Below are 25,951 nucleotides of genomic sequence, written 5' to 3'. Positions count from 1 at the left end.
CCTGACCCTTCATTTACTGCCCTTGGCCCCCAACTCTTCCTCATCACTGCCCCTAAACCCTAACATGACCCTTAACTCCCTGCACTGTTCCCAAAGCTACCCGTACAGACCTAAAAAGTAACTAAGTCTGAGTCATAACTTCGATGGACATCACAGCTTGGCGCCATCTTGACCCTGCTATACTAACTCTGTTTTTTTGTCTTTCTGTAGGAGCAGCCTAACCTGCTGAGTGTTTCCAGTAACTACTCTTTTTATTGCAGATTTTCAAAGCATGGATGTTTTTATTTTTGCATCTTTGTCTGTGCTTATCAAATGCTAACAATTTCTGGTTATCTTCCTTCTGAGGAAAAAGAGCTATAGCCTGGTGGGTCATTCCCGGTGGTTACAGATTCTTGGTTCTGGTATCATTATAGAAGTTTGGCACTAATATGCAGAGTGCATGCTGTTCTACACTGCTTCTTGAGCACATGCAACGGAGGACAAATTTCTTTCCCAAGAGTATTTTCCTCCTCCTCCCCAAATCCTCCATACCAGACATAGGGACCACTGTGCATCGTGACCTTCATCTTGCTTTATTGCTAAAGCTTTTCTTCACTTTTAAAGCTTGGGAGCACAGCATCCATGGTGCTTTTATTTTTTAGATTATGAGAACCCTCAGTCCTCGTTTATTGTCATTTAGAAATGCATGCATGCATTAAGAAATGATACAATGTTCCTCCAGAGTGATATCACAGAAAAACAGGACAAACCAAAGACTAGCACTGACAGAACCACATAATTATAACATATAGTTACAGCAGTGCAAAACAATAGGATAATTTGATAAAGGACAGACCATGGGCACGGTAAAAAAAAAGTCTCAAAGTCCTGAGTGATCGACCCCCGAGTCCCCTATAGCAGGTGGCAAAAGGGAGAAACTCCCTGCCATAAACCTCCAGGCACCGACAACTGCAGATGCATTGGAAGCAGCCGACCACAGCCGACACTGAGTCCGTTTGTCCGAAAACTTCGAGCCTCCGACCAGCCCCTCCGTTACAGCCTCCCGAGCACCATCCTCTGCCAAGCGCCTTCGACCTAGCCCCGGCCGCTGAAACAAGCAAAGTCGAGGATTCGGGGCCTTCTGCTCTGGAGATTCCGATTACTACACAGTAGCAGCGGCAGCGAAGCGGGCATTTCAGAAGTTTCTCCAGATGTTCCTCCGTATTCTCACGTCTGTCTCCATCAAATCAGAATTGTGCACGGTCCCCTACTTGACAAATAACAGACATCACCACCGACGTGGCCGCGCGTGCTGCATTGTGCCGCCATCTTCTCCTTTTTTACATGTGATAACATGGGTTATCTCCGTATGCTCTGGTTTCTTCTCATGTTCCAAGTTAATTGGCCACTGTAAGTTGCTCCTGGCTTAGTGGGATTAAAGGGAATAGTGTGGAGAAGCTGGGATTGTTGAAGGGAGCATAGATGGGAATGTGGGAAGAATAAACTGGAATTGTTATGGTATTGGTGTAAAAAGGTGCATGGCATTGACGTGGACTTGCTGCTATAATATGTGATTATACTCTGCCCATGTTAAGTTCAAAGTAAAATTATTATCAATGTTTTATATATATCTCACATACACAACCCTGACATTCATTTTCTTGCGGGTATACTCAATAAATCCATCATAGTGTAATAACCATAATAAAACCAAGGAAAGGCCACAAGGCCACACTCACCGGGCGTTCAGCCAGTGTGCAAAAGACAACAAACTGCAAATACATACATACATACATACATAAGCAAACGAGCAATAAATATCGAAAACATGAGGTGAAGAGTTCTCGAAAGTGAGTCTGTAGGATGTGGAAACATTTCATTGATGGGCGAAGGGAAGCCTGATGGTTGAGGGGTAATAACTGTTCCTGAACCCAGTGGTGTGGGTTCTGAGGCTCCTCTACCTTCTTCCTGATGGCAGCAGAGAGGAAAGAGCACAACTTGGGTGGTGGGTTCCCTGATGATGGATGCTCCTTTCTGCAACAATAGTCAATGTGGATGTGCTCAGTAGTGGGGAGGGCTTTACCTATGATGGACTGAGCTGTATTGACTTCTTTTTGTAGCATTTTCTATTCAAGGGCATATATGGCAGATCCCTTGCTTCACCTTTAAGTTACGATAACTACAACCCTCTACCTTTTGAAAGCCCACAGCCCACTTAGGGGTTTACTGATCCATCTCTGATGTCCTTTTCAACCTTGGTGGTGTTGCACACCAGGAACATGATATGTTGCACAGAAGTTGTTGGATCCAACACCATCTGCAGACTTGTGATCAAATGATTGCTTGTCAGTCTGAAAGGCAAACTGGAAGGAGAAAACGCCAGAGGAGTTTGGAGGAAAGAAATTCCAGGAGGCAAGGAATTAGCAGCTGAAGTTCAGAGTTTTAAGGAAGAATCTATAAGACAATGAAATAAGATGTTGGGTTGTATTTTGCCTTTATTTAAAGTGAGTGCTTTTGAAGGCAATACATGAGCTCACAAAGGTTTTTACACCACTGTAGGCTTTGAACTTATAAATTTTTTAACGCAATTACCATTCTGTTGATTGCTGCCTTGAGGGCCTACTTGTTCGCATTACCAGGTAATTTACAATGAAAGGAATGAGAAGTACATGGAGCATATTAGAAAGGTTATTAACCAAGATGCAACAAAACTGGAAGTGCTCATTAGTGAGAGTGGGACGGTGACGGACAGGCAAGAAGCTGTATGTAGACATTGGAAATGTTAAATTCTGCTTTGAAGATCATTTGCCCAAGTACTCTCCAGTCTGGAATTGAACACATACTGGCAGGAACTCCATTTTTCACTAGTTTTAATGCTGCCCTTTGAAAAAGAAAAGTGAAATCTAAGCACATAATCTAGCATTTCAGTGTTGAACGAAGAGTTTTGCACAGTTTTGGGTGCTGGCTTGTAGCTGAAATGTTAAATGGACATTACTATTAGCCTTCTCAGTTGAATATCTTGTCGATGCTTATCTCTTACAATCAACATCACGTGACAGGTCTGGACAAATTGCTGCTTCCCTATGTGATAACTTGGACCACACTCCAAAACAGCCTCACACTGGTTGCAAAGCACCTTGTAAGTTTGTGAGGTAAATGAGGGTCATATACTTGTCTATTTTTCTTTAAAAAACTGAACAGATTAATGATCACTTGAATGTATTAACTGGACAGACTTTACGGTTGTCTCTCTCTTTGTGTATTGCTCATCCTTTTTTCAAACCTGTTTTTCCGACCTTTTTCTTGAAGTAACCCTTGAACCATTGCTGCACCGACAACCTTTTCCCACAAACTTTACAAATTCAAATTCAAGTTCAACTTCAAGTTTAATTGTCATTCAGCCACCCATGAATACCCATGAATACAGCCAAACGAAACAGTGCTCTTCCGGGACCAATATGCAAAACACAGTACCAACAGTCATACACAGCACAAAGCAAATACAGCACATACAAGATAGCAGTGAACATACCATCACACAAGAAAATATAATTTAGCCCAAGTCCCTGACTGTCATGTCCTGTAAATCAATGTACATGGATGTCGTCAGCTAGAACTAGCCCTCAGCGGTCCACAATCCAGCTTGTTTTCCACCTGCTGAACACTGGAGGGCAGCACTGATGGAAGGATCCAGCTTCGATCCAGCATGAATGCTGCGCCCCGCCACGTCCCGTGTCTCCCCTCTTCACTCCTCGATGACTGCAACAAGTGAGCCCGTGGCACGAGGCCTAGTGTGTGCTACAACCGAGGCCACACAGCACCACCGGAGTTGGAGTACTCTACGTTGCCAATGTCCAACAGAGTCTTGTGATCACAAGCAAAATGTTCGAGACAATCACTCACTGTTCAACTATACACCAGCTTTGAGCACCAACTCTGACGCTTTCTGTAGCAGGCAGCAACACGGTCTGCACCAAGGCAAGCTCCTCTACTAGGGAGCAACATGCTGATGGGGTAGAGCTGCAGCACTTGAAGTTCTTAATGTCCATCAGTCTTGCAATCATAAAATAGACATTTAAAAAGGACAAAAACATCTTTGGTTGGCCCCGGAGAGGCTGCTGCATACAAGTGTGCTACCATCTCACCAGAATTACTATTCCTTTCACAAAGTACCATTGTCTAGTTCTAGATTGTGACCCCAAATCTATGCATGCTCTTTCTAAAACTCTTTATTCGAATACTTCCATCAGTTATCCACATTGACACAACTCTTTTATACCCAGTGCATCAAGTTCCAACACAAAACACCAACTGTCCTTATGCCTCCACAGATGCTGTTTGACCCGTGAAGTTCTTCCAGCAGCTTATATTTTGCTCCAGATTCCAGCATCTACACTTTTGTGTCTCCATCCGACCATCCTTCTTTCTTTTTTAACGCGCTTCTTCAAATCTTCCTCTTTGACCAAGCTTTTGATCATCTGCCTCGTATCTCCTTATGAGGGGTAGTGCAATTCTGGTTTGATAGAACCACTTTGATGTAATTTTGGTTTTTATTAAAGACAGAAAAATATTAGGTGGCGTGGTTTAACTGAGTGGGTGTGACATGGTCAGTGCCTGAGAGCTTATTCCAGTGATTGAAGTAAATGTTATAGATCTGATGAAGCATCCTGACAATACTTCCAAGAAGAAATTAACAGTCTTTCTGTTCTTGGGATCTTGTATCCAATTACAGTATAGTGCTTTCTTTTGTATTTCACGGTGATTTATTGTACATGGAAGATGATGAGCTGTGCTAATGCTATATTACTAGTGCCCTGCTGATAGAGCTGCTGCCTCACCGGTCTGGTGACCCGAGTTAAAACCTAACCTCTTGCCATCCAGGTGTAGTGTGTACCTTCCCTTTGTGATCATGTGTGCTCCTGTTCCTCCCACCTCCCAAACACAAGCAAGTTGGTAGGTTAATAATCAGCCACTGTAAATTGCCACTCGTGTGTAAGTGAGTGGTAGAATCTGAGGAGAGTTCATGGGGACTTGTGGAGAATACAAAAAATGGGATTGGTGTAAGTGGGTTCTTGACGTGAGGCTGAAGGTCCTTTTTCTGTGCTGTATTGCTCCATGGCTTTGCATCTGTGCGAGGCAAAGTGCCTGCTTGCATATTGTCCTCATGCAGATACAAGGGTTTGAAAATATCCTGCACCTTTAAACTTTCTGCTCCCCGATTTTGAGAATGTTCCATCAACATGTTAGTGAAATATCCAGACATAACAAAAAGTTAGTTCTTTGTATTAACCAGTTGCTTGGTGTCCTGGAAGAGACCGGGCTGCATAGGGAGCAGGCAGCTCTTTGGTATTATCTTCAAGATACTTCCTGTCACAGTGTGTGTTAGCAGCTATTCAACCATCAGAACCATTGTAACCATAGTAAATTCTGTTTGATGTTCGTTTTCACACAGAGAGCAGGTTCTGCCAGCAGGGTTAGATGAAGAGGCAGAGAAGCATGATTTTTGTGAACATTCTGTGCCTCTGTACTTTCTTGCTCAAATCTTCAGATAGAAAGGCAGAGGTCCTGTGGACAAACACTTAAATGAGCACAGAAGCTAGCTCATGTATATTTTAGGACATAATTAACAGAAGGAAGACCTGTTCACCTGTTTTCCCATCCATTAATTCATGGCCTATCCTTTGTGTCAGAGCTGCAATAAACCCATAATATCCAAATATTCTGACTGGAATAGCTAACTGACCATCCATGGTCATCTTGGAGAGTGGGGTTCAAAGGTTCATTACCCTCCAGTTGAATGCCCAATTTCTTCTCATCTCTGATAACAACAACAAAAAAACGGAAAATGCTAGGACTACTCAGCAAGTATATGGAATTTTAAAAAATGGTTAACATAGAAAACATGGAAAACCTACAAAACCTACAGCACAATACAGGCCTTCAGCCCACAAAGTAGCCAAACATGTCCCTACCTTAGAAATTACTAGGCTTGCCCATAGCCCTCGATTTTTCTAAGCTCCATGTACCTATCCAGGAGTCTCTTAAAAGACCCTATCTTATCTGCCTCCAGCATTGTCGCCGGCAGCCCATTCCACGCTTTCACCACTCTCTGAGTAAAAAACTTACACCTGACATCTCCTCTGCACCTACTCCCCAGCACCTTAAACCTGTGTCCTCTTGTGGCAACCATTTCAGCTCTGGGAAAAAGCCTCTTGACTGTCCACACAATCAATGCCTCTCATCATCTTATCCACCTCTATCAGGTCATCTCTCATCCTCCGTCACTCCCAAGGAGAAAAGGCTGAGTTCACTCAACCTGTTTTCATAAGGCATGCTCCCCAATCCAGGCAACATCCTTGTAAATCTCCTCTGCACCCTTTCTATGGTTTCCACATCCTTCCTGTAGTGAGGTGACCAGAACTGAGCACAGTACTCCAAGTGGGGTCTCACCAGGGTCCTATTTAGCTGCAACACTACCTCTCGGCTCTTAAGCTGAATCCCACGGTTGATGACCAATTCAGCGTATGCCTTCTTAACCACAGAGTAAATCTGCGTAGCTGCATTGAGCGTTCTATGAACTTGGACCCCAAGATCCCTCTGATCCTCCACACTGCCAAGAGTCTTACCATTAATACTATATTCTGTCATCATATTTGACCTACCAAAATGAACCACTTCACACTTATCTGGGTTGTACTCCATCTGCCACTTCTCAGCCCAGTTTTGCATCCTATCAATGTCCCACTGTAACCTCTAACAGCCCTCCACACTATCCACAACACCTGCAACCTTTGTGTCATCAGCAAACTTATTAACCCATCCCTCCACTTCCTCATCCAGGTCATTTATAAAAATCACAAAGAGTAAGTGTCCCAGAACAGATCGCTGAGGCACACCACTGGTGACCGACCTCCGTGCAGAATATGACCCGTCTACAACTACTCTTTGCCTTCTGTAGGCAAGCCAGTTCTGGATGCACAAAGCAATGTCCCCTTTGATCCCATGCCTCCTTATTTTCTCAATAAGCCTTGCATGGGGTACCTTATCAAATGCCTTGCTGAAATCCATATACACTACATCTACTGCTCTTCCTTCATCAGTGTGTTTAGTGATGTCGTCAAAAAATTTAATCAGGCTTGTAAGGCACGACTTGCCCTTGACAAAGCCATGCTAACTATTCCTAATCATATTATACCTCTCTAAATGTTCATAAATCCTGCCTCACAGGATCTTCTCCATCAACTTACCAACCACTGAAGTAAGACTCACTGGTCTATAATTTCCTGGGCTATCTCTACTCCCTTTCTTGAATAAAGGAACAACATCCGCAACCCTCCGATCCTCCGGAACTTCTCCCGTCCCCATAAATGATGCAAAAATCATCGCCAGAGGCTTGGCAATCTCCTCCCTCGCCTTCCACAGCAGCCTGGGCTACATCTCATCCGGTCCTGGTGACTTATCCAACTTGATGCTTTCCAAAAGCTCCAGCACATCCTCTTTCTTAATATCTACATACTCAAGCTTTTCAGTTCGCTGCAAGTCATCACTACAATCACCAAGATCCTTTTCCAGAGTGAATACTGAAGTAAAGTATTCATTAAGTACCTCTGCTATTTCCTCCAGTTCCATACACACTTTCCCACTGTCACACTTGATAGGTCCTATTCTTTCACGTTTTATCCTCTTGCTCTTCACATACTTGTAGAATGCCTTGGGGTTTTCCTTAATCCTGCCTGCCAAGGCCTTCTCATGGCCCCTTCTGCCTCTCCTAACTTCCTTCTTAAGCTCCTTCCTGTTAGTCTTATAATCTTCTAGATCTCTAACATTACCTAGCACTCTGAACCTTTTGTGAGCTTTTCTTTTCTTCTTGACTAGATTTATTACAGCCTTTGTACACCACGGTTCCTGTACCCTACCATAACTTCCCTGTCTCATTGGAATGTACCTATGCAGAACTCCACACAAATATTCCCTGAACATTTGCCACATTTCTTCTGTACCTTTCCCTGAGAACATCAGTTCCCATTTAAGCTTCCAAGTTCCTGCCTGATAGCCTCATAATTTCCCTTACTCCATTTAAATGCTTTTCTAACTTGTCTGTTTCTATCCCTCTCCAATGCTACTGTAAAGGAGATAGAATTATGATCACTATCTCCAAAAGTGCTCTCCCACCGAGAGATCTGACACCTGACCAGGTTCATTTTCCAATACCAAATCAGTGCAGTCTCTCCTCTTGTAGGCTTATCTACATATTGTGTCAAGAAACCTTCCTGAACACACCTAACAAACTCCTCCCCACCTAAACCCCTTGCTCTAGGGTGATGCCAATTGATATTTGGGAAATTAAAATCTCCCATCACGGCAACTCTGTTATTATTACACCTTTCCAGGACCTGTTTCCCTATCTGCTCATCGATATCTCTGTTCCTATTGGGTGGCCTATAAAAAACACCCAGTAAAGTTAATGACCCCTTCCTGTTCCTAACCTCCACCCACAGAGACTCCGTAGACAATCCCTCCATGTCTTCCTTCTTTTCTACAGCCGTGACACTATCTCTGATCGAGTGTGCCACATCCCCAGCTCTTTTGCCTCCCTCCCTGTCCTTTCTGAAACATCTAAAACCCGGCACTTGAAGTAACCATTCCTGTCCCTGAGCCATCCAAGTCTCTGTAATGGCCACCACATCATAGCTCCAAGTACTGATCCACGCTCTAAGCTCATCTGCTTTATTCACAATACTCCTTGCATTAAAGTAGACACATCTCAAACCGTCAGTCTGAGCGCGTCCCATCTCTATCACCTGCCTATCCTCCCTCACACACTGTCTCCAAGCTTTCTCTATTTGTGAACCAACCGCCTCTTCCCCAGTCTCTTCAGTTCGGTTCCCACACCCCAACAATTCTAGTTTAAACTCTCTCCAGTAGCTTTAGCAAACCTCCCTGCCAGGATATTGTTCCCCTTGGGATTCAAGTGCAACCCGTCCTTTTTGTACAGGTCACACCTGCCCCAAAAGAGGTCCCAGTGATCCAGAAATCTGAATCCCTGCCCCCTGCTCTAATCCCTCAGCCACATATTTATCCTCCACCTCATTCTATTCCTATACTCACTGTCACGTGGCACAGGCAGTAATCCCGAGATTACTACCTTTGCGGTCCTGCTTCTCAACTTCCTTCCTAACTCCCTGTAGTCTGTTTTCAGGACGTCTTCCCTTTTCCTACCTATGTCATTGGTACCAATATGCACCATGACTTCCGGCTGTTCTCCCTCCCACTGCAGGATATCGTGGATGCGATCTGAAACATCCTGGACCCTGGCACCTGGGAGGCAAACTACCATCCAAGTTTCTTTCCTGCGTCCACAGAATCACCTGTCTGACCCCCTAACTATAGAGTTCCCTATCACTACTGCCTTTCTCTTCATTTCCCTACCCTTCGAGCCACAGGGCCAGACTCTGTGCCAGAGGCATAGCCACTGTTGCTTCCCCCAGGTAGGCTGTCACCCCCAACAGTACTCAAAAGAGAGTACTTATTGTCAAGGTTTACAGCCACAGGGGTACGTAGAACATAGAATAGTACAGCACAGTACAGGCCCTTCGGCCCACAATGTTGTGCCGACCCTCAAACCCTGCCTCCCATATAAGCCCCCACCTTAAATTCCTCCATACACCTGTCTAGTAGTCTCTTAAACTTCACTAGTGTATCTGCCTCCACCACTGACTCAGGCAGTGCATTCCACGCACCAACCACTCTGAGTAAAAAACCTTCCTCTAATATCCCCCTTGAACTTCCCACCCCTTACCTTAAAGCCATGTCCTCTTGTACTGAGCAGTGGTGCCCTGGCGAAGAGGCGCTGGCTATCCACTCTATCTATTCCTCTTATTATCTTGTACACCTCTATCATGTCTCCTCTCATCCTCCTTCTCTCCAAAGAGTAAAGCCCTAGCTCCCTTAATCTCTGATCATAATGCATATTCTCTAAACCAGGCAGCATCCTGGTAAATCTCCTCTGTACCCTTTCCAATGCTTCCACATCCTTCCTATGGTGAGTCGAACAGAACTGGGCACAGTACTCCAATTGTAGCCTAACCAGAGTTTTATAGAGCTGCATCATTACATCGCGACTCTTAAACTCTATCCCTCGACTTATGAAAGCTAACACCCCATAAGCTTTCTTAACTACCCTATCCACCTGTGAGGCAACTTTCAGGGATCTGTGAACATGTACCCCCAGATCCCTCTGCTCCTCCACACTACCAAGTATCCTGCCATTTACTTTGTACTCTGCCGTGGAGTTTGTCCTTCCAAAGTGTACCACCTCACACTTCTCCGGGTTGAACTCCATCTGCCACTTCTCAGCCCACTTCTGCATCCTTGTCAATGTCTCTCTGCAATCTTTGACAATCCTGTACACTATCTACAATACCACCAACCTTTGTGTCGTCTGCAAACTTGCCAGCCCACCCTTCTACCCTCATATCCAGGTCATTAATAAAAATCATGAAAAGTAGAGGTCCCAGAACAGATCCTTGTGGGACACAAGGATCCTTGTGGTACTCGGTAGTATCTGACTCTTCCCCTTCCCTCTCCTGACTGTAACCCATGGACCTGGTGTGACCACCTGCCTATAACTCCTTTCTATCACCTCCTCGCTCTCCCCTGACCAGACGAAAGTCATCGAACTGCATCTCCAGTTCCCTAACACAGTCCCTTAGGAGCTGCAGCTCGACACACCGGGTGCGGATATGGCCGTCTGGGAGGTTGGGAGACTCCAGGACTTCCCACACCTGACACCGAGCACAGAACACCGGCCTCACACACATACTTACTTTCCACGATTAACACAGGTAGACCTACCTCGCCTCGTCCCATTACCGCCTAAGCTCATTGAGCCAAAACCCTATCACTCTGCCACTTCTCACTCCGCTGCCCGCTCCGAACGCTGCCCGCTGGATATGGCGGTCTTCTTAAACTTTTCCCGCTCTACTGGTTGACATTACGCGCCTGCGCAGTCTTGCCTCTCTTTACCCCGAGTAGTAAAATGCCTTCGCTTCGGAAATCCTTAGCAGTTCCACTCGCAGCCTTCTTGCTCCGAATCAAGTCTCAGACTATTTCCACGGATGATACCTGGCTTGATGCATGTTTCCAGCAGATTCTTTCCACTCTCTGCAGATTTTTTTTTATGTTCTTTTCTCAATCCTGAGTAGCTATTCCATTGGTATTCATATTCAGAACTTCATCATTGTTCATGCTTGTGCACTTAAGGTACGATGAGCACTGACAAAGCCCACTGTTGCTGCCCAGTCTACTGGACTTTCTTTTGGAGTATTCCCTTGACAACTATAACAATGGAAAGATCCTGAAGGGTCTTCACCAGGTGGATGTAGAGGATGTTTCCTCTTGTGGGACAGTCGAGTGAGGGTTCACCCATTTAAGGCAAAGCTAAGATTTTTGTTTTTGCCCTGAGTCACAAATCTTTGGAAATCTCTTCTACAGAGGTAAATATATTCTTGATGAACAAGGGATGAAAGATTATCAGGGATGGACAGGAGTGTAGTGGAGTTACATTTGGATAAATCGTGGTCTTATTAAATGGCAGAACAAGCTCGTGGGGCTAAGTGGCCTACTGCTGCTCCTAGTATGGTCTGGCGAAATTATCTGTTGGGTACTCAAGTGTTCAGAAATGTAATAAAACTGTGAAGTTTGTACTAAACTGTTTGAAACAGTGGAACTTTTAGGTAAGTTTTCTAACATTAGAGAACAGCAGGAAACAATATAAATACCACAGCTCCCTACCTGGGAATAAAATGATAACATTCACCCCCCCACTCCTCCCCCCCCCCCAACAAAGGTTATGTTTTTCCTGAACTGTCAGATGTCAAATGCTTAAACTGACCTTGAGGTTGTCTTGACTATGAGGCCGGGTGCCCACTGGTAAAGACAGTAGGAACCTACGTCACACTCCAGATATCCTCTTGTTCGATGGTGGTCCTTCAAATGACTTTTATAGCCTATTTCCACCTTTCAGGATAACAGTGCTGAATTTCAGTGCCAAGTCACAATTATGTTCAGAGGGGAATCTGGCAATACTGTTGAGTCAGCTGCCTCACAGAGGTTGCTGGTGTATCCTCCCTCCACGGAAATCTTTGTTACATACCTGCAGTCATTTCTTGCTTTTGAGGGCTTGAGTTTGCCACTGAAGGACTTAATTTGCAGTCTCAGGCCAGCTCAGAGTCTGATCTGCCAGAGCGATCCCTTTCCACCAATTGACGGTGCCAGCTGAGGAACGTAATCAATTTTATTTCTATCATCTAATGTGGATTCATAATTTATAATCATCAGACATTCTAATTGAAAGAATCCCGACTATTTTACAACTGGAGTAAGTTTCATTTCTGAAGCTTTTAGACTCTGTTACAGTCATGCATCCTCTGACCCTCTCACAGCAATCCACATCAATTTCTATACTTGTGACTTTAACTCTTAATATTCTCTCCTCAAATTGTATCCATTTTCTGTGCACGTCAAGGCTGTAGATGTAAATGAACACCCATAGTAACAAGGTAAGGGGGGGAAGCGGGGGTCACTTAAAACTGAGCTGTGGGGATTTCTTCCCACAGACTGCAATGAATCTTTGGAGTTCTCTATCCTTGGAAAGTTGTGGCAAGATCACAGGAGATAGACACCTTCTTGCAAGAATGGGTGTTTGACGGTAATGGTGAACAGGTACAAAAGAGATTAGGCCTGGGGCATATAGGCAATGACTGCATTGAATGGTGAGGCAGCTTCGTTTTTCCTTCGGTAAAGGTCTGCTACTGCCACACCCATCACGTTGGATGGAACAGGAGTTCATCGCTCCTGTAGGGATTTCTACAATGCCTTGAGCTGTTAGGCTGCTGTAGGAGTTGGAACGTCTGATTGCTTTTTGCAAAAAAAAAGATTTGAATTTTCCATTATTTGTAACAAATTCTTCCTACAGTCCCTTCAATGACCATGGAGTTTCTATCCGTCACTCACACATTGCAGGACGCTTGCACAAACCATTTAACCTACCAACTCACACATTTGGGAGGTAGGAAGAAACCTCCCCACCCAGACCAGTCACAGAGAGAATGTGCTGATTAGGATGACTTCAGCCAGAAACATCAGCTTTGGTTCTCTCCCCACAGGCGCAGCCTGATCTTCTGACCTTTCCAGTGCTTTCTAGTTTTATTTTAGATTTCCAGCACCTGCAGTTTCTTTTTAGGGTCACAGTGGAAAAGTGCCGGAGGTCAGCAGTGAACTGAGTTCATTGATGCTGTGAAGTAACAGCTCTACCACCGTCTACATCCATTGCCCATCCCTCTAGAATGTTTTTTATAGGCATCCGTTAGTCTTGTGAGACCATGGATTTGCGCCTTAGAAGGTTTCCAGGGCGCAGGCCTGGGCAAGGTTGTATGGAAGACCGGCAGTTGCCCATGCTGCAAGTCTCCCCTCTCCACACCACCAATGCTGTCCAAGGGAAGGGCACTAGAGCCTATATAGCTTGGCACTGGTGTCGTCGCAGAGCAATGTGTGGTTAAGTGCCTTGCTCAAGGACACAACATGCTGCCTCAGCTGAGGCTCAAACTAGCGACTTTCAGATCACTAAACCAACACCTTAACCACTTGGCCACGTGCCAACATAGAATGTACAACATAGAATAGTACAGACTCTTTGGCGCACGATGTTACACCAAATTTTATCCTACTCCAAGATCAATCCTCGCCCATATAACCTTCCATTTTTCTTTCATCCATGTGGTTATTTAAGTTTCTTAAATACCCCTATACCACCACCCCTAGCAGTACGTTTCATGCACATACCCATCTCTCTGTAAAAACAAAACAACCTACGTCTGACATTCCCCCTGTACTTTCTTCCCAGCATCTTAAAATTATCTCTTCTCGTGTTAGCCATTTCTGCCTGGGGTAAAGATGCTGGCTAATGGACTCCATCTGCCACTTCTCAGCCCAGCACTGCATCCCGTCAATGTAACCTGCAGCAGCCTCCTACACTATCCACAGCTCCACCGACCTTCTGGAGGGAGAAAATTGTATTCACTGCTTTTGGAATCTGCAGCTGTTTCTGTGACAAATTCCCGTGTGTAAATTAAGGGTTTACTGTACATAGTGTCTTTAAGGAAATAATATCGAAATGAGAATACTAATTGTTCTTTGAATTTCCCACTACAAGCATATCCAAAAGCAGAATTATTAAAATCCCACTATTTTAGCAGTTAGTCAGACATTGAGACAATTGAACTAGTGACCGAGCTCAACGAAAACAGCTGGAGTCATAGACATATACAACACAGAAACAGGCCTTTCATCTCACATCCCACCTTGGTCACCATGGCTTTCTATAATGTAGAGAGGCGTGATGATCAACAGTGATTCCCAAAGTTGGCGATATCTCTCACCTCCCCCCCCCCCCCCCGGGTGGTGTGATAAAGATGGTGGGGAGCACTTGTTAACAAGTGGCACAGCTGAGGGATTACAGGCTTAATTTAAGAGATGAATTACTTGTTTTAAGCATTTGATCATCAGTGCCTCAATTGATTGCAATGATCACTTAATCACCTCATCCCCAGGCAAGATGGTCTGCATCCTAGAGTGCTTAAGGAAGTAGCCCAAGAAATAGTGGATGCATTAGTGATAATTTTTCAAAACTCGTTAGATTCTGGACTAGTTCCTGAGGATTGCAGGGTGGCTAATGTAACCCCACTTTTTAAAAAAGGAGGGATAGAGAAACCGGGGAATTATAGACCGCTTAGCCTAACGTTGGTGGTGGGGAAACTGCTGGAGTCAGTTATCAAAGATGTGATAACAGCACATTTGGAAAGCGGTGAAATCATCGGACAAAGTCAGCATGGATTTGTGAAAGGAAAATCATGTCTGACGAATCTCATAGAATTTTTTGAGGATGTAACTAGTAGAGTGGATAGGGGAGAACCAGTGGATGTGGTATATTTGGATTTTCAAAAGGCTTTTGACAAGGTCCCACACAGGAGATTAGTGTGCAAACTTAAAGCACACGGTATTGGGGGTAAAGTATTGATGTGGATGGAGAATTGGTTAGCAGACAGGAAGCAAAGAGTGGGAATAAACGGGACCTTTTCAGAATGGCAGGCGGTGACTAGTGGGGTACCGCAAGGCTCAGTGCTGGGACCCCAGTTGTTTACAATATATATTAATGACTTGGATGAGGGAATTAAATGCAGCATCTCCAAGTTTGCAGATGACACGAAGCTGGGTGGCAGTGTTAGCTGTGAGGAGGATGCTAAGAGGATGCAGAGTGACTTGGATAGGTTGGGTGAGTGGGCAAATTCATGGCAGATGCAATTTAATGTGGATAAATGTGAAGTTATCCACTTTGGTGGCAAAAATAGGAAAACAGATTATTATCTGAATGGTGGCCGATTAGGAAAAGGGGAGGTGCAACGAGACCTGGGTGTCATTATACACCAGTCATTGAAAGTGGGCATGCAGGTACAGCAGGTGGTGAAAAAGGCGAGTGGTATGCTGGCATTTATAGCGAGAGGATTTGAGTACAGGAGCAGGGAGGTACTACTGCAGTTGTACAAGGCCTTGGTGAGACCACACCTGGAGTATTGTGTGCAGTTTTGGTCCCCTAATCTGAGGAAAGACATCCTTGCCATAGAGGGAGTACAAAGAAGGTTCACCAGATTGATTCCTGGGATGGCAGGACTTTCATATGAAGAAATACTGGATGAACTGGGCTTGTACTCGTTGGAATTTAGAAGATTGAGGGGGGATCTGATTGAAATGTATAAAATCCTAAAAGGATTGGACAGGCAAGATGCAGGAAGATTGTTCCCGATGTTGGGGAAGTCCAGAACGAGGGGTCACAGTTTGAGGATAGAGGGGAAGCCTTTTAGGACCGAGATTAGGAAAAACTTCTTCACACAGAGAGTGGTGAATCTGTGGAATTCTCTGCCACAGGAAACAGTTGAGGCCAGTTCATTGGCTATATTTAAGAGGGAGTTAGATATGGCCCTTGTGGCTACGGGGATCAGGAGGTATGGAGGGAAGGCTGGGGCGGGGTTCTGAGTTGGATGATCAGCCATGATCATAATAAATGGCAGTGCAGGCTCGAAGGGCCGAATGGCCTACTCCTGTACCTATTTTCTATGTTTCTATGTTTAATCCTTTGGCTTTGCTCAAAGAGCGTAATGGTTGTTGAAAATCAATGTGACACTTTAATATTTGGCATATCATAAGAAACCTGAACTGAGGAAATTGTGTTATTTCTGGGCCTGGCCCACCCATTGCCATTCACTTCTGTAGTACAGTGTTAGCTTGTACAATTCCCATACTCACAAAGTGATGCAATTCCTGTGTTCAATCGGGAAAAGTCAGAATCTGCCCTTTCAAAAGGTATTGACTGTATTTCTCCCGCTCACGGCCACTACTGCCTCTAATTTGTAACGGCCAGTGTATGCAAAAATCTTGTGCTGTGCTATTTTTTTGCGCACTGAGTTTTTAAGTGCAAGTAAATCTGAAGCTACTATAAGGATAATAAGCCATTCCACTTTAAATGAACTAGCAGTTCTTTTGCACCACGCTCTTTGCTGCTTTGGATTTCGACATAGTGTATCAATAATTTCTTCAATAGAAACAGAATAAGGAAATACATTCTAAGATCTGCGGACAAACTTTCACAAACTGCACGTTGTCAACACCATCCGCATCAGAAACCAGAAAAGGAAATGTGATTGTGTATGATTGTAAATATACTTAAAATGCCAATGAGGTAGAGAGTGACAACCTTTTGTGGACAGTTTAAATTCCTTTGTATGCTAGTTGCAAAATATGTGCGCACGTGCACACACGCACTCCTTAGAAGGAAGATTACCCATGGCCCAACTGAGATATCGCTGCCCCACTTTATGTACCTTCAGGCAAAGAGTCAGGTTTTGCCTGAGCTATGATGTCATAACTTTCCCCTTTATTGATTGCAGTGCTTGAGGTTGGACTTAAACAATAAGAGATTGACTATGCTTGTTAAACCACAACAAAAATGGCAGAAGCAAACCAACCGAAAAAGAAATGTAGACAATATAGTGTGGAGTATCTGAAATATGGATTTATACCAGCACCAAGCAAGCAACAGCAGCCATTGTGTCTGTTGTGTGAAAAAGTTTCTTCATTTGAGGCAGTGAAGCCATCCAAGCTCCTTGAACGTTTGAAGGAAATACACTCCTGATAAAGCAAACAAGAATTTAGCTTACTTTCAGTCACTTCATGAAAACTTCCAAAAACAAAAAAAGAACCCACTTCAAAGCATGTTTGCCAGCACTTCACAACAAAACAATGATGGTTTCCATGCTTCGTACAACATTGCTAAATCTTAAAAGCCGCATACAAATAGACAAGAACTGGTTCTGCCAGCAGTAAGGGAGGTTCTGAGTGTGGCTTTATATAAGTCACCAAACAAAATAATTAAAATAGTTCTGCTCAGTGGCAACTCTGTTCAAAGACGAATAGATAAAATTTCTGAAAATGTGGAAGGTACATTTTGCAACATACTTAGGACAACAGAATTTGTTCTACAGTTGGGTGAGTCAACTTTGCAGGGTAACATATCTTTGCTTATTGGTTGTGTTTGCTTCATAAAATAAGAAAGCATGGTTCAAAAGTTGTTATTTGCAAGGGGACTAGAAATATTTTGGGTAGCTGAGCAATTTTTCAAAGAGAAGGACATTCCACTCACCAGCATTCTTGTTTGTGCAACAGATGGGGCGCCATCAAAGACAGGACACCATGGGGTTATTACTTCCTTGAAAAAAATCTGTACTAACATATTTGCCATTCACTGTGTAATTCACAGATAAGATCTTGTCACAATAAATCTAAGTGATCAGCTGCACAGATCATTAAATAATGTTATCACAGCAGTAAATAAAATCAAGTCCCATGCGCTTAATTTTCAAGTGTTCGGAGAGCTTTGTATTAGGGATGATGAACAGTTTGAATGCTTCCTGTTGCACACAAGTCAGGTGGTTCTCAAAGGGAAAATGCTTGAAACCATTTTATGTACTTTCTGAAACTGATAAAATTATTTGAAGACTTGAATGCTTCATTCGGTAATTAACTCAAGAATATTAGACATGATATTGCTTATTTGTCAGAATGATTTGTAAATTTTATGAAATTAATCTTCAATTGCAGGGAACTGATGTGAATCAAAGTCTAATCAGTCATCTCCACATTTCATCTTAAGTTAACCCTGTTTAAGTGCAACACTGGTCATTGCAACCTTTTCCAATCTCTGAGCCTCGCTGAGTTGGAAGAGAAAGAAAGAATAGCAGATGACGATCTTCAAGTAAACTATGCCCACCCGAGTAAGCTGCATAAAGACACATTTGAGCAATTTCAGGAACTCCTCTCGTTCCAAATTCTAGATTGGGTAATAAATCCATTCCTGAACACTTGTAATGAGGAATTAACAGGATGGATGAATGAAGAAACTGATCTCGCTACAAGATGACTTTGAACTGAAGCTGAGGCTCAAAAATCGTATCAAGACTTTTGGTTGCAGAATCTCTGAATGCTGTCCTGCACTGTGAAAGAAGGTCAAGATGTTCTTCATTGCCTTTCCAACATTATATTTAGTGGAGCATGGTTTCAGTGCAGTCACCCAACTCCTTTCAAAGCAATGAAACAGACTGCAAGCAACTAAACTTGGAGATCTGAAGCTCCTGAGTGACATTCAGCCTGGTGTTGAGAAGCTGATATCACTGCACCAAGCCCGTCCATCTCACTGAAAGTGAAAAAGCAATGAAGTAGTGAATAGTTGAGCTATTAATATATGCTCTAAAATTGTAGATGAAAATTGTTTTTACCCTCAATTAAATAAAGAAGCAATATTATTTGTAGCTTTAAATAGATTTGATTTTTTTTTCAATTATTTGTCACTGCTTTGAGTTTGCAATTCCTATTTTCTTCCACTGTGCATCGTAAATCAAAATTCTTTATAGTTTTGATGTAATGGCCGGAAAGGAGACAGGGCACCGGAGGTGTGGTCTGGCAGCCAAAGGGGCGGTAACCCAAAAAAATTCGGGATCCACTGCTCTACAGTAATTCCGCTTACTTGTGTTAATTCCACTTTTTTAACAAAACTATAGAAGTTTATTTACATCACAAGGTACAGGCATTCAATGTTTACAAGATAGTAAGTATACTCAAATTAAAATATGGTTGCTACAGTCTGTAAAACAGTCAATACCCCGGGGGTAGGGGGGGGTGGACGCCACTCCCGGAAGTCCCCCAGTATGCCCATTGTGACCACATGCTCCCTCTCCAAGGACAGCTGGGCACGAACGTACCCTCAGAAAAGGGGCAGGCAGTTGGCCCGGGCAGCGCCCTCCACTTTCCACTGCCTAGACCGGTGAATGGCCATCTTGGCCAGGCCCAGAACCAAGCCCACTAGGAAATCCTCCTCATGCACCACCCCCATCGGAACTGGGTGTCATGTCCATCTGTACCCTGCTCATTCAACTATCTACTGCTTTTGCCTCCTCCACTTCTGAGGATCTAGGGATCTTTGTTGTCCAGATTTGGCCTTTACCTGTGCTTCCCACAGCTGCCAGGTATCACCAGTTGATTGGGTGATATGCCACCCAGCGTCCGATGCCATCACACTGGGTGAGTAGCCAGTCACCTAAAGGAACACACACATTCAACAAAACAGGGGGAGGCTTTATCTCACTTTTAAATATTATATTGAGCACTTAAATATATTAATGAGCACAATATGTTATTAAAGTTGAGGATAAATGTAATCAATTGACTTTTCATAAGGAGATTCTGTAGATGCTGGAAATCTAGAATAACATATACAAAAAGAAACCATCTACTGTATCTTGAGCTCATGATGTAGCTTCATCTGCATCGATGACACACAGTGTAGATTGGGGGACCAGTTTGTCGAGCACCTTGGCTCCATCCTCAACAAGCAGGATTTCCCTGTGGCCAGCCATTTTAATTCCAGTCCCCATTTTCATTTCAGCACGTTGGCCTATGGCCTTTTTTCCTGCCAGGATGAAGCCACTCTCGGGTTGCAGGAGCATCATCCTATATTCCGTCCGGGTAACCTCGCATCTGATAGCATGAACATAGTCATAGTCATAGTCATAATCATACTTTATTGATCCCAGGGGAACATCAATTTCTCTAACTTATGGTCATTTTCTGCCCTCTCCCCTCCCTCTTTTTCCATTCTCCATTCTGGCTCCCCTCTTACCTCTTCTCTTCACCAGCCTATCGCCTCCCCTGGTGTCCCTCCTCCTTCCCTTCCCCCATGTTCCCTTCTCCTCTCCTATCAGACTCCTTCTTCTTCAGCAGTTTACCTTTTTCTCCTATCGCCTCCCATCTTCTCACTTCACACCCCCCCATCCCCCACCCACTTGGCTTCACCTATTGTCCTCCATCTTGTACTCCTTCTCCTCTCCCCCCTTCTTATTCTGTCTTCTTCCCCCTTCCTTTCTAGTTCTGATGAAAGTCTCAGCCCGACTGTTGATTCCTTTCCATAGATGCTGCCTGAGCTGCTGAGTTCCTCAAGCATTTACAAATAATATATTTTTAAATCAGTTACTATGATGCAGACATATCACAATTTATTAGTTACACAAAATATGATAAACTCGAGCAGAACCTCCGTACACCATTAAAACATGTAACTGTGTAAAGAAGCAAAGCACGCTGTTCATATTTTACAATGAGACCCCTTTGACATTAATTGAAGTTGAAATGACCTCTCAATTGCACTGTCAAAATAGTGTGGCAAAGGGAGTGTGGAGCAGTGAGCCAGTGGTGGTTTGCTAGAGTGAACTGTGTTGAGTTTAGACCTATTACAGTATTGGGATATAGCCTGTGGAGATGTGTTGCATTTTTGTTTCAAAACTTTGAGATTTCCATATTGACTGTGAAAATGTAGATATCTCAGTTTCCTCTCTCACAACCCGAACATTATTTCATATGTCAATATTTTTACCAAAAACTCAAGCTCTTTCCTCTTTAAAAAGAGCCTGAATCGTCTAAGATGTTTGAAAATATTCTCACTGCTTTTGCTTACGTCCGCTGATTTTACTTACATCTGGTATTGGTGATCTGTGTGTATGTTATCTCAATTAAGGTATAATGGAGATATAAAGTTGAGCCAGAGAACATTCCAGAAGCTGCGGTCTTCTTTTGGGTCATATATTGAACAGACTTGACACCAAATTAATATAATTAAAGTATTAGTCAATGTCTATGGGTCTTTTGCATGAATCCATCTAATCTGACATTCATCCTCCTATTCCCAGAAGGAGAAATTCCTGGCTTGGTTGAATGGTCTGATTGTGAGTGGGATTAGGGAGAAAACCAGAAGGTGGAGGAATCCTCTCCTGAATTCACGGCCCCTGTTACACTGAAGATATCGGGGAAGGTCTCATGTTCAGACTTACCTTCAATTTACATTTGGGAGACATGGCTGGTGAGATCTGAGCTGTATTTTTAATTGAAAGTAATGAAGCACTGATCCAAAGAGAACTAGTGAGAACATCTAAATAAGCTTTGCGCAGGGTAAACTGGGAATTCTATGCACCGTTTGGTTATCACAGAAGAAGGGCCAGAGAACGTGTTTTATGTGCAGTAGGCACATTGGTGAGTCTATTTGTGCGAGTCAGGCATAGAATCAGCAAAAATAAACCCGAAGGGAAAATAATCAGTTTTACAGTCACATAATCTGTGCTTTGTGCTGTAACTCTGTGCTGGTACATTGTGCTTATGTGCCTCTTCTGTCTAACTGTTGCGGCTTTGTTCCTTGCATGCATAATAAAGCTGTTTTGACAAGCTGCATTACCGTGTCGGTAATACTGATTGAGGTGGGATCAAACAGTTTGCTGTCTGTTCTTTCTGGATGGCAACTTGTCCACACAGCTTCCAATGGTCAGTGTCTTCCCTCGGACTGTGTTTTCTGCAGGTCCATTGGTTTGCTTCGGAGTATGGGCAGCAGCGATGTATTTACCAGCAACGTGAATGTTTCAGCTGGAAATCCACTTCCTAACATCTGGCACGTATTTGCCAGGATATTAAAGCGGGTGTTAGGAGGGGGAGGGGAGAGGAAAACAAAAGCTATTACATCGAAGATTCATCAAGGAAAGAATTAATACAGGCTATGTGTGCAAAACTATATGCTTTATTATTCATTGGGTATGCATGGTTTAATTAGCCCATCTGGCACATTACAATTATACTAATGCCCCTCTATCTGTTGAGCAGTGTGGTTATGCTTTCATGTGACAACCTTCTTGTCGATCGGACTTGAGACTATTCAGTGTGATGGAAGAATAACAAAAGTTGGCAGCAGTCATGTGTTAGGGCTTAGTGGCTACACTTTGGCCCAGGCCTGACCGTATGCTCATGCTGCGCTCCAGGGACTCATGCACGTATTTGAAGGAACGCCTTAGTGGTGTAATGAGAGAGTGCTGCCTTTCATATGAGCTGTTGGATTTGAGCCACTCGTACACAATACAAATTCTATGACCTTAAATAAGCTGCAGGGGAATCCAACTGGTTTTCTAACCAACATTTTACCTTAACTAACACATAGGAAGATACACAATCTGGTTATTAATTTCATCACCGTTTGTGAGATGAATGTATCCTGTGTTTCAGCAGTGACTACAGTGAATGTAGATACTTATCTGTAAGTGTGACAAAGTGAAGGGTGTAAAAATAATGCAAGTTTATTATTTTCTGTACTTCACCCTGTGATATTGTAAATGTCTTAAGATTTAAGCAATACGCTGAATGCAAATAACAGTTGAATTATTACGCATCAATTGCATTTAAAAGAATAGTATTGTTGTTCAGCAAAAAAAAACAAGCTGCCGGGGGATCTCAGGGTGTCAGACATTTTCTCTAGATGGAAAGGGATAGCCAGTGTTTTGGGTCAAGGCCCGTTAACTGAACTGAATTCCTTCAGTAATTTGCTTTTTCTCCAGCTTTCTGCATCTGCAGTCTCTTGTGTTAGCATTATTCTTTTTGTGCAATATTTGGATGCTTCAGGAGGTACATCTTTATTTGGCTGGCTTGATCTCTGGCTGGCCAAGGTCTCACTCTTGTCCCTACACCTGTGGGCATTATAAGTTGTCCTTATTGCCAATTCTGAATTCTGTCCAATGGCTCTGCTGATGAGGCCACTCAGTGAAGTGATTTCAGGCCTTGTACTGATGCTTATTTCTACCACTACAACCAACATATTCCTTCAGTGTAGTGCCTTTAAAAGAAGCGTATTGTCACTGAGAGTTACTGGACAAAGTTTGAGAGTAGGACAATTGAAGACACATCAAGACAGGTGACCAACACCCAGACTGTGAGAGTTTTAAAGCAGAAGAGGGGAGTGTAGAGGCGGAGGGTGAACTTGTATCATGGTGTTTTTAGGCAAATTTTCTGATTATCAAGCAAGAGTACGGAATCAGAGACATAAGTCAAAAAATAAGGCGAATGTTGGAAATGTGACATAAAAACAGAAAATGCTAGAAAAACCTGGATTTTCAGAAGGTCTTTGACAAGATGCCACACAAGACTGCTTAACAAGACTAGAGTCTATGGTCGAACAGCAAAGATAATAGCAGGGACATAAAATTGGCTGAACGGCAGAGGCAGGGAGTAGGGATAAAGGGAGCCTTTTCTCACTGACTGCCAGTGACTAGTGGTGTTCCCCAAGAGTCAGTATTGGGTCCATTTACTTTTCATGTTATATATTAATGATCTGGATGACAGAATTGTGATCATTGTGATGGCATTGTGATCAAGTTTGCGGCTAATACACATATAGGTGGATGGCCAGGTAATGTTGAGGAAGCAGGATGTCTAAAGGGGGACTTGGACAAATTAGCAAAATAGGCAAAGAAGTGGCAGATAGAATGTAGTGTAGCGAAGTCTATGGTCATGTACTTTGTATAAAGAATAAAAGGCACAGATAATTTTCTAAATGGCAGCGAATTCAGAAATTAGTGGTGCAAAGGGAGCCCTATTGCAGGATTCCTTGAAGGTTAACTTGCAGGTTGAGCCAGTGGTAAGGAAGGCAAATGCAATGTTAGCATGAATTTTGAACGGACTAGAATATAAAAGCAAGGATGAAATGCTGAGGCTGTATGAGGCATTGGTCAGACCACGTTTGGAGTATTGTGAGCTGCTTTGGGTTCCATATCTAAGGAAGGATGTGCTGGCATTGGAGAGGATCCAGAAGAGTCTATGAGAATGATTCCAGGAATGAGAGGGGTTAACATATGAAGAATGTTTGATGGTTCTGAGCCTGTACTTGTTTAAAAGATTGGGGGAGATCTCATTGAAACCTACTGAATTTTGAAAGGCTTAGATGGAGTGGATGTGGAGAGGGCATTTCCAATAGTCATTTAGTTTAGGACCAGAGGGCACGGACTCAGAACAGAAGGATGTCCCTTTAGAACAGAGATGAGGAGGAATTTCTTTAGCCAGAGGGCTCAAATCTGTGGATTTCATTGCCACAGACAACTTGGAGGCCAGCTCATTGAGAATATTTGAAGTGGAGTTTGATAGGTTCTTAATTAGTAAGGGCATCAAAGGTTATGGGGACAAGGCAGGCAAATGGGGTTGGGAAGAACGATAAACCATTCATGATTGAATGGTGGAGCAGACTCGATAGGCCAAATGGCCCAAATCTGTCTTACGGTCAAATAACAACAGGTCAGGCAGCATCTGTGGAACTTGAACCAGAGTTAATGCTTCTGATGAGGAACCCTTTATCAGACAAAAAAAGAGAAACAAGTGAGCAAAGGTGGGAAAGAGAAATGGGTAAAGCAAAGGAAGTTTTCCCGATAGGATGAAGTCATGTGGCAGGTGGGAACAGATTAAGCTATCATAGCTGTGCCATGTGCTGCTTGTGTAGTTCTGGTCCACCACGATGTGGCAGTCAACCAGCTATACATATAAAGGGCAGGAAAAAGGTTTTACAGGAAGAAAGCACAGCAAAGGATTTAACCTTGTTCCAGCCTGGTTTTATCTAGAAATGGGAACAAGTGGCAAATGTCAGACTCTCAACTAACCTGCAAGAGCCCTCTGAAACGTTAGGAGATGTGTTGTGCTGTGAGAGCTTGACATGTTCAATCCATTGACTTAACAAGAATGGCAGATGAACACAGTGGGGCTGAGTTCTGTTACTTGATTTAATGTTTTTTACTTCCTCTCCTTCCACTCCTTCCAGCTAGTGGAGCGAGGTGTGTAAAACTCTCCCATTTCTCCCACAGATTAGTTTTGTTAGCTGCTTCCATTGATTTCCATGCCCGATGGTTCTGCACTCAGGACAATGTAATAGAGCCCTGAAATAGAAATTTGAATGCTGAATTGATTCTCTCATTCTTTCAGGTCAATGGAAAGGATCTGTCGAAAGCCACACACGAAGAGGCAGTGGAAGCTTTTCGCAATGCCAAGGACCCAATTGTTGTGCAAGTTTTGCGGAGAACCCCCGTCACAAAAAGTCGTGGTGGTTCCCAGGAGGTCCCACTGGTGGATGCTGGCACACAGACCGAAATTACTTTTGAACACATCATGGCTCTCTCCAAGCTCAGATCATCTTCACCTCCGGTGCCCGACATCTGCCCATATTTGCTGTCAGACAGGTACAAATGTATCTCATTCAGACCACTTGCTATAGTCAAATAACCTTAAGGGTGGGAACTTGCTTTCAGACATTTACTTAGAAAAGACTGCATTAATGAAGCTATTCAACTGCTGCTGTTTCCCCTAATTCCATTTCCTTCCCTCAGTCCACAGTTTTTCTTTAAATACTTTTGTAACGTGTATCCAAATGCTAATCCCCACCTCAATACCACTTGTGGTAAAGCATTCATTGTCTCTCTGTGTGAAAAAATTTTACCGGCCAACTCTCCTATGGCCGCTGTGA

At 43.4% G+C, this 25,951-nt stretch overlaps 1 protein-coding gene across 5 annotated transcripts in view; it reads left to right on the top strand.

The window, feature by feature from the left end:
• Positions 1-25,951, top strand: part of LOC140202724 (PDZ domain-containing RING finger protein 4-like) — a 475,245-nt gene that overhangs the window by 400,811 nt on the left and 48,483 nt on the right. For all 5 annotated transcript variants that reach the window (XM_072267955.1, XM_072267956.1, XM_072267957.1 and 2 more), the window contains one exon: positions 25,414-25,667. In XM_072267955.1, coding sequence (XP_072124056.1) covers positions 25,414-25,667 — 254 coding nt within the window. The remainder of the gene's footprint in view (positions 1-25,413; positions 25,668-25,951) is intronic.

Source organism: Mobula birostris, chromosome 9, assembly GCF_030028105.1.
Source record: "Mobula birostris isolate sMobBir1 chromosome 9, sMobBir1.hap1, whole genome shotgun sequence".
Classification (NCBI taxonomy): Eukaryota; Metazoa; Chordata; class Chondrichthyes; order Myliobatiformes; family Myliobatidae; genus Mobula; species Mobula birostris.
The sequence above is the reverse complement of the archived record's forward strand: the minus strand, read 5'-3'. Positions and strand labels throughout refer to the sequence as shown.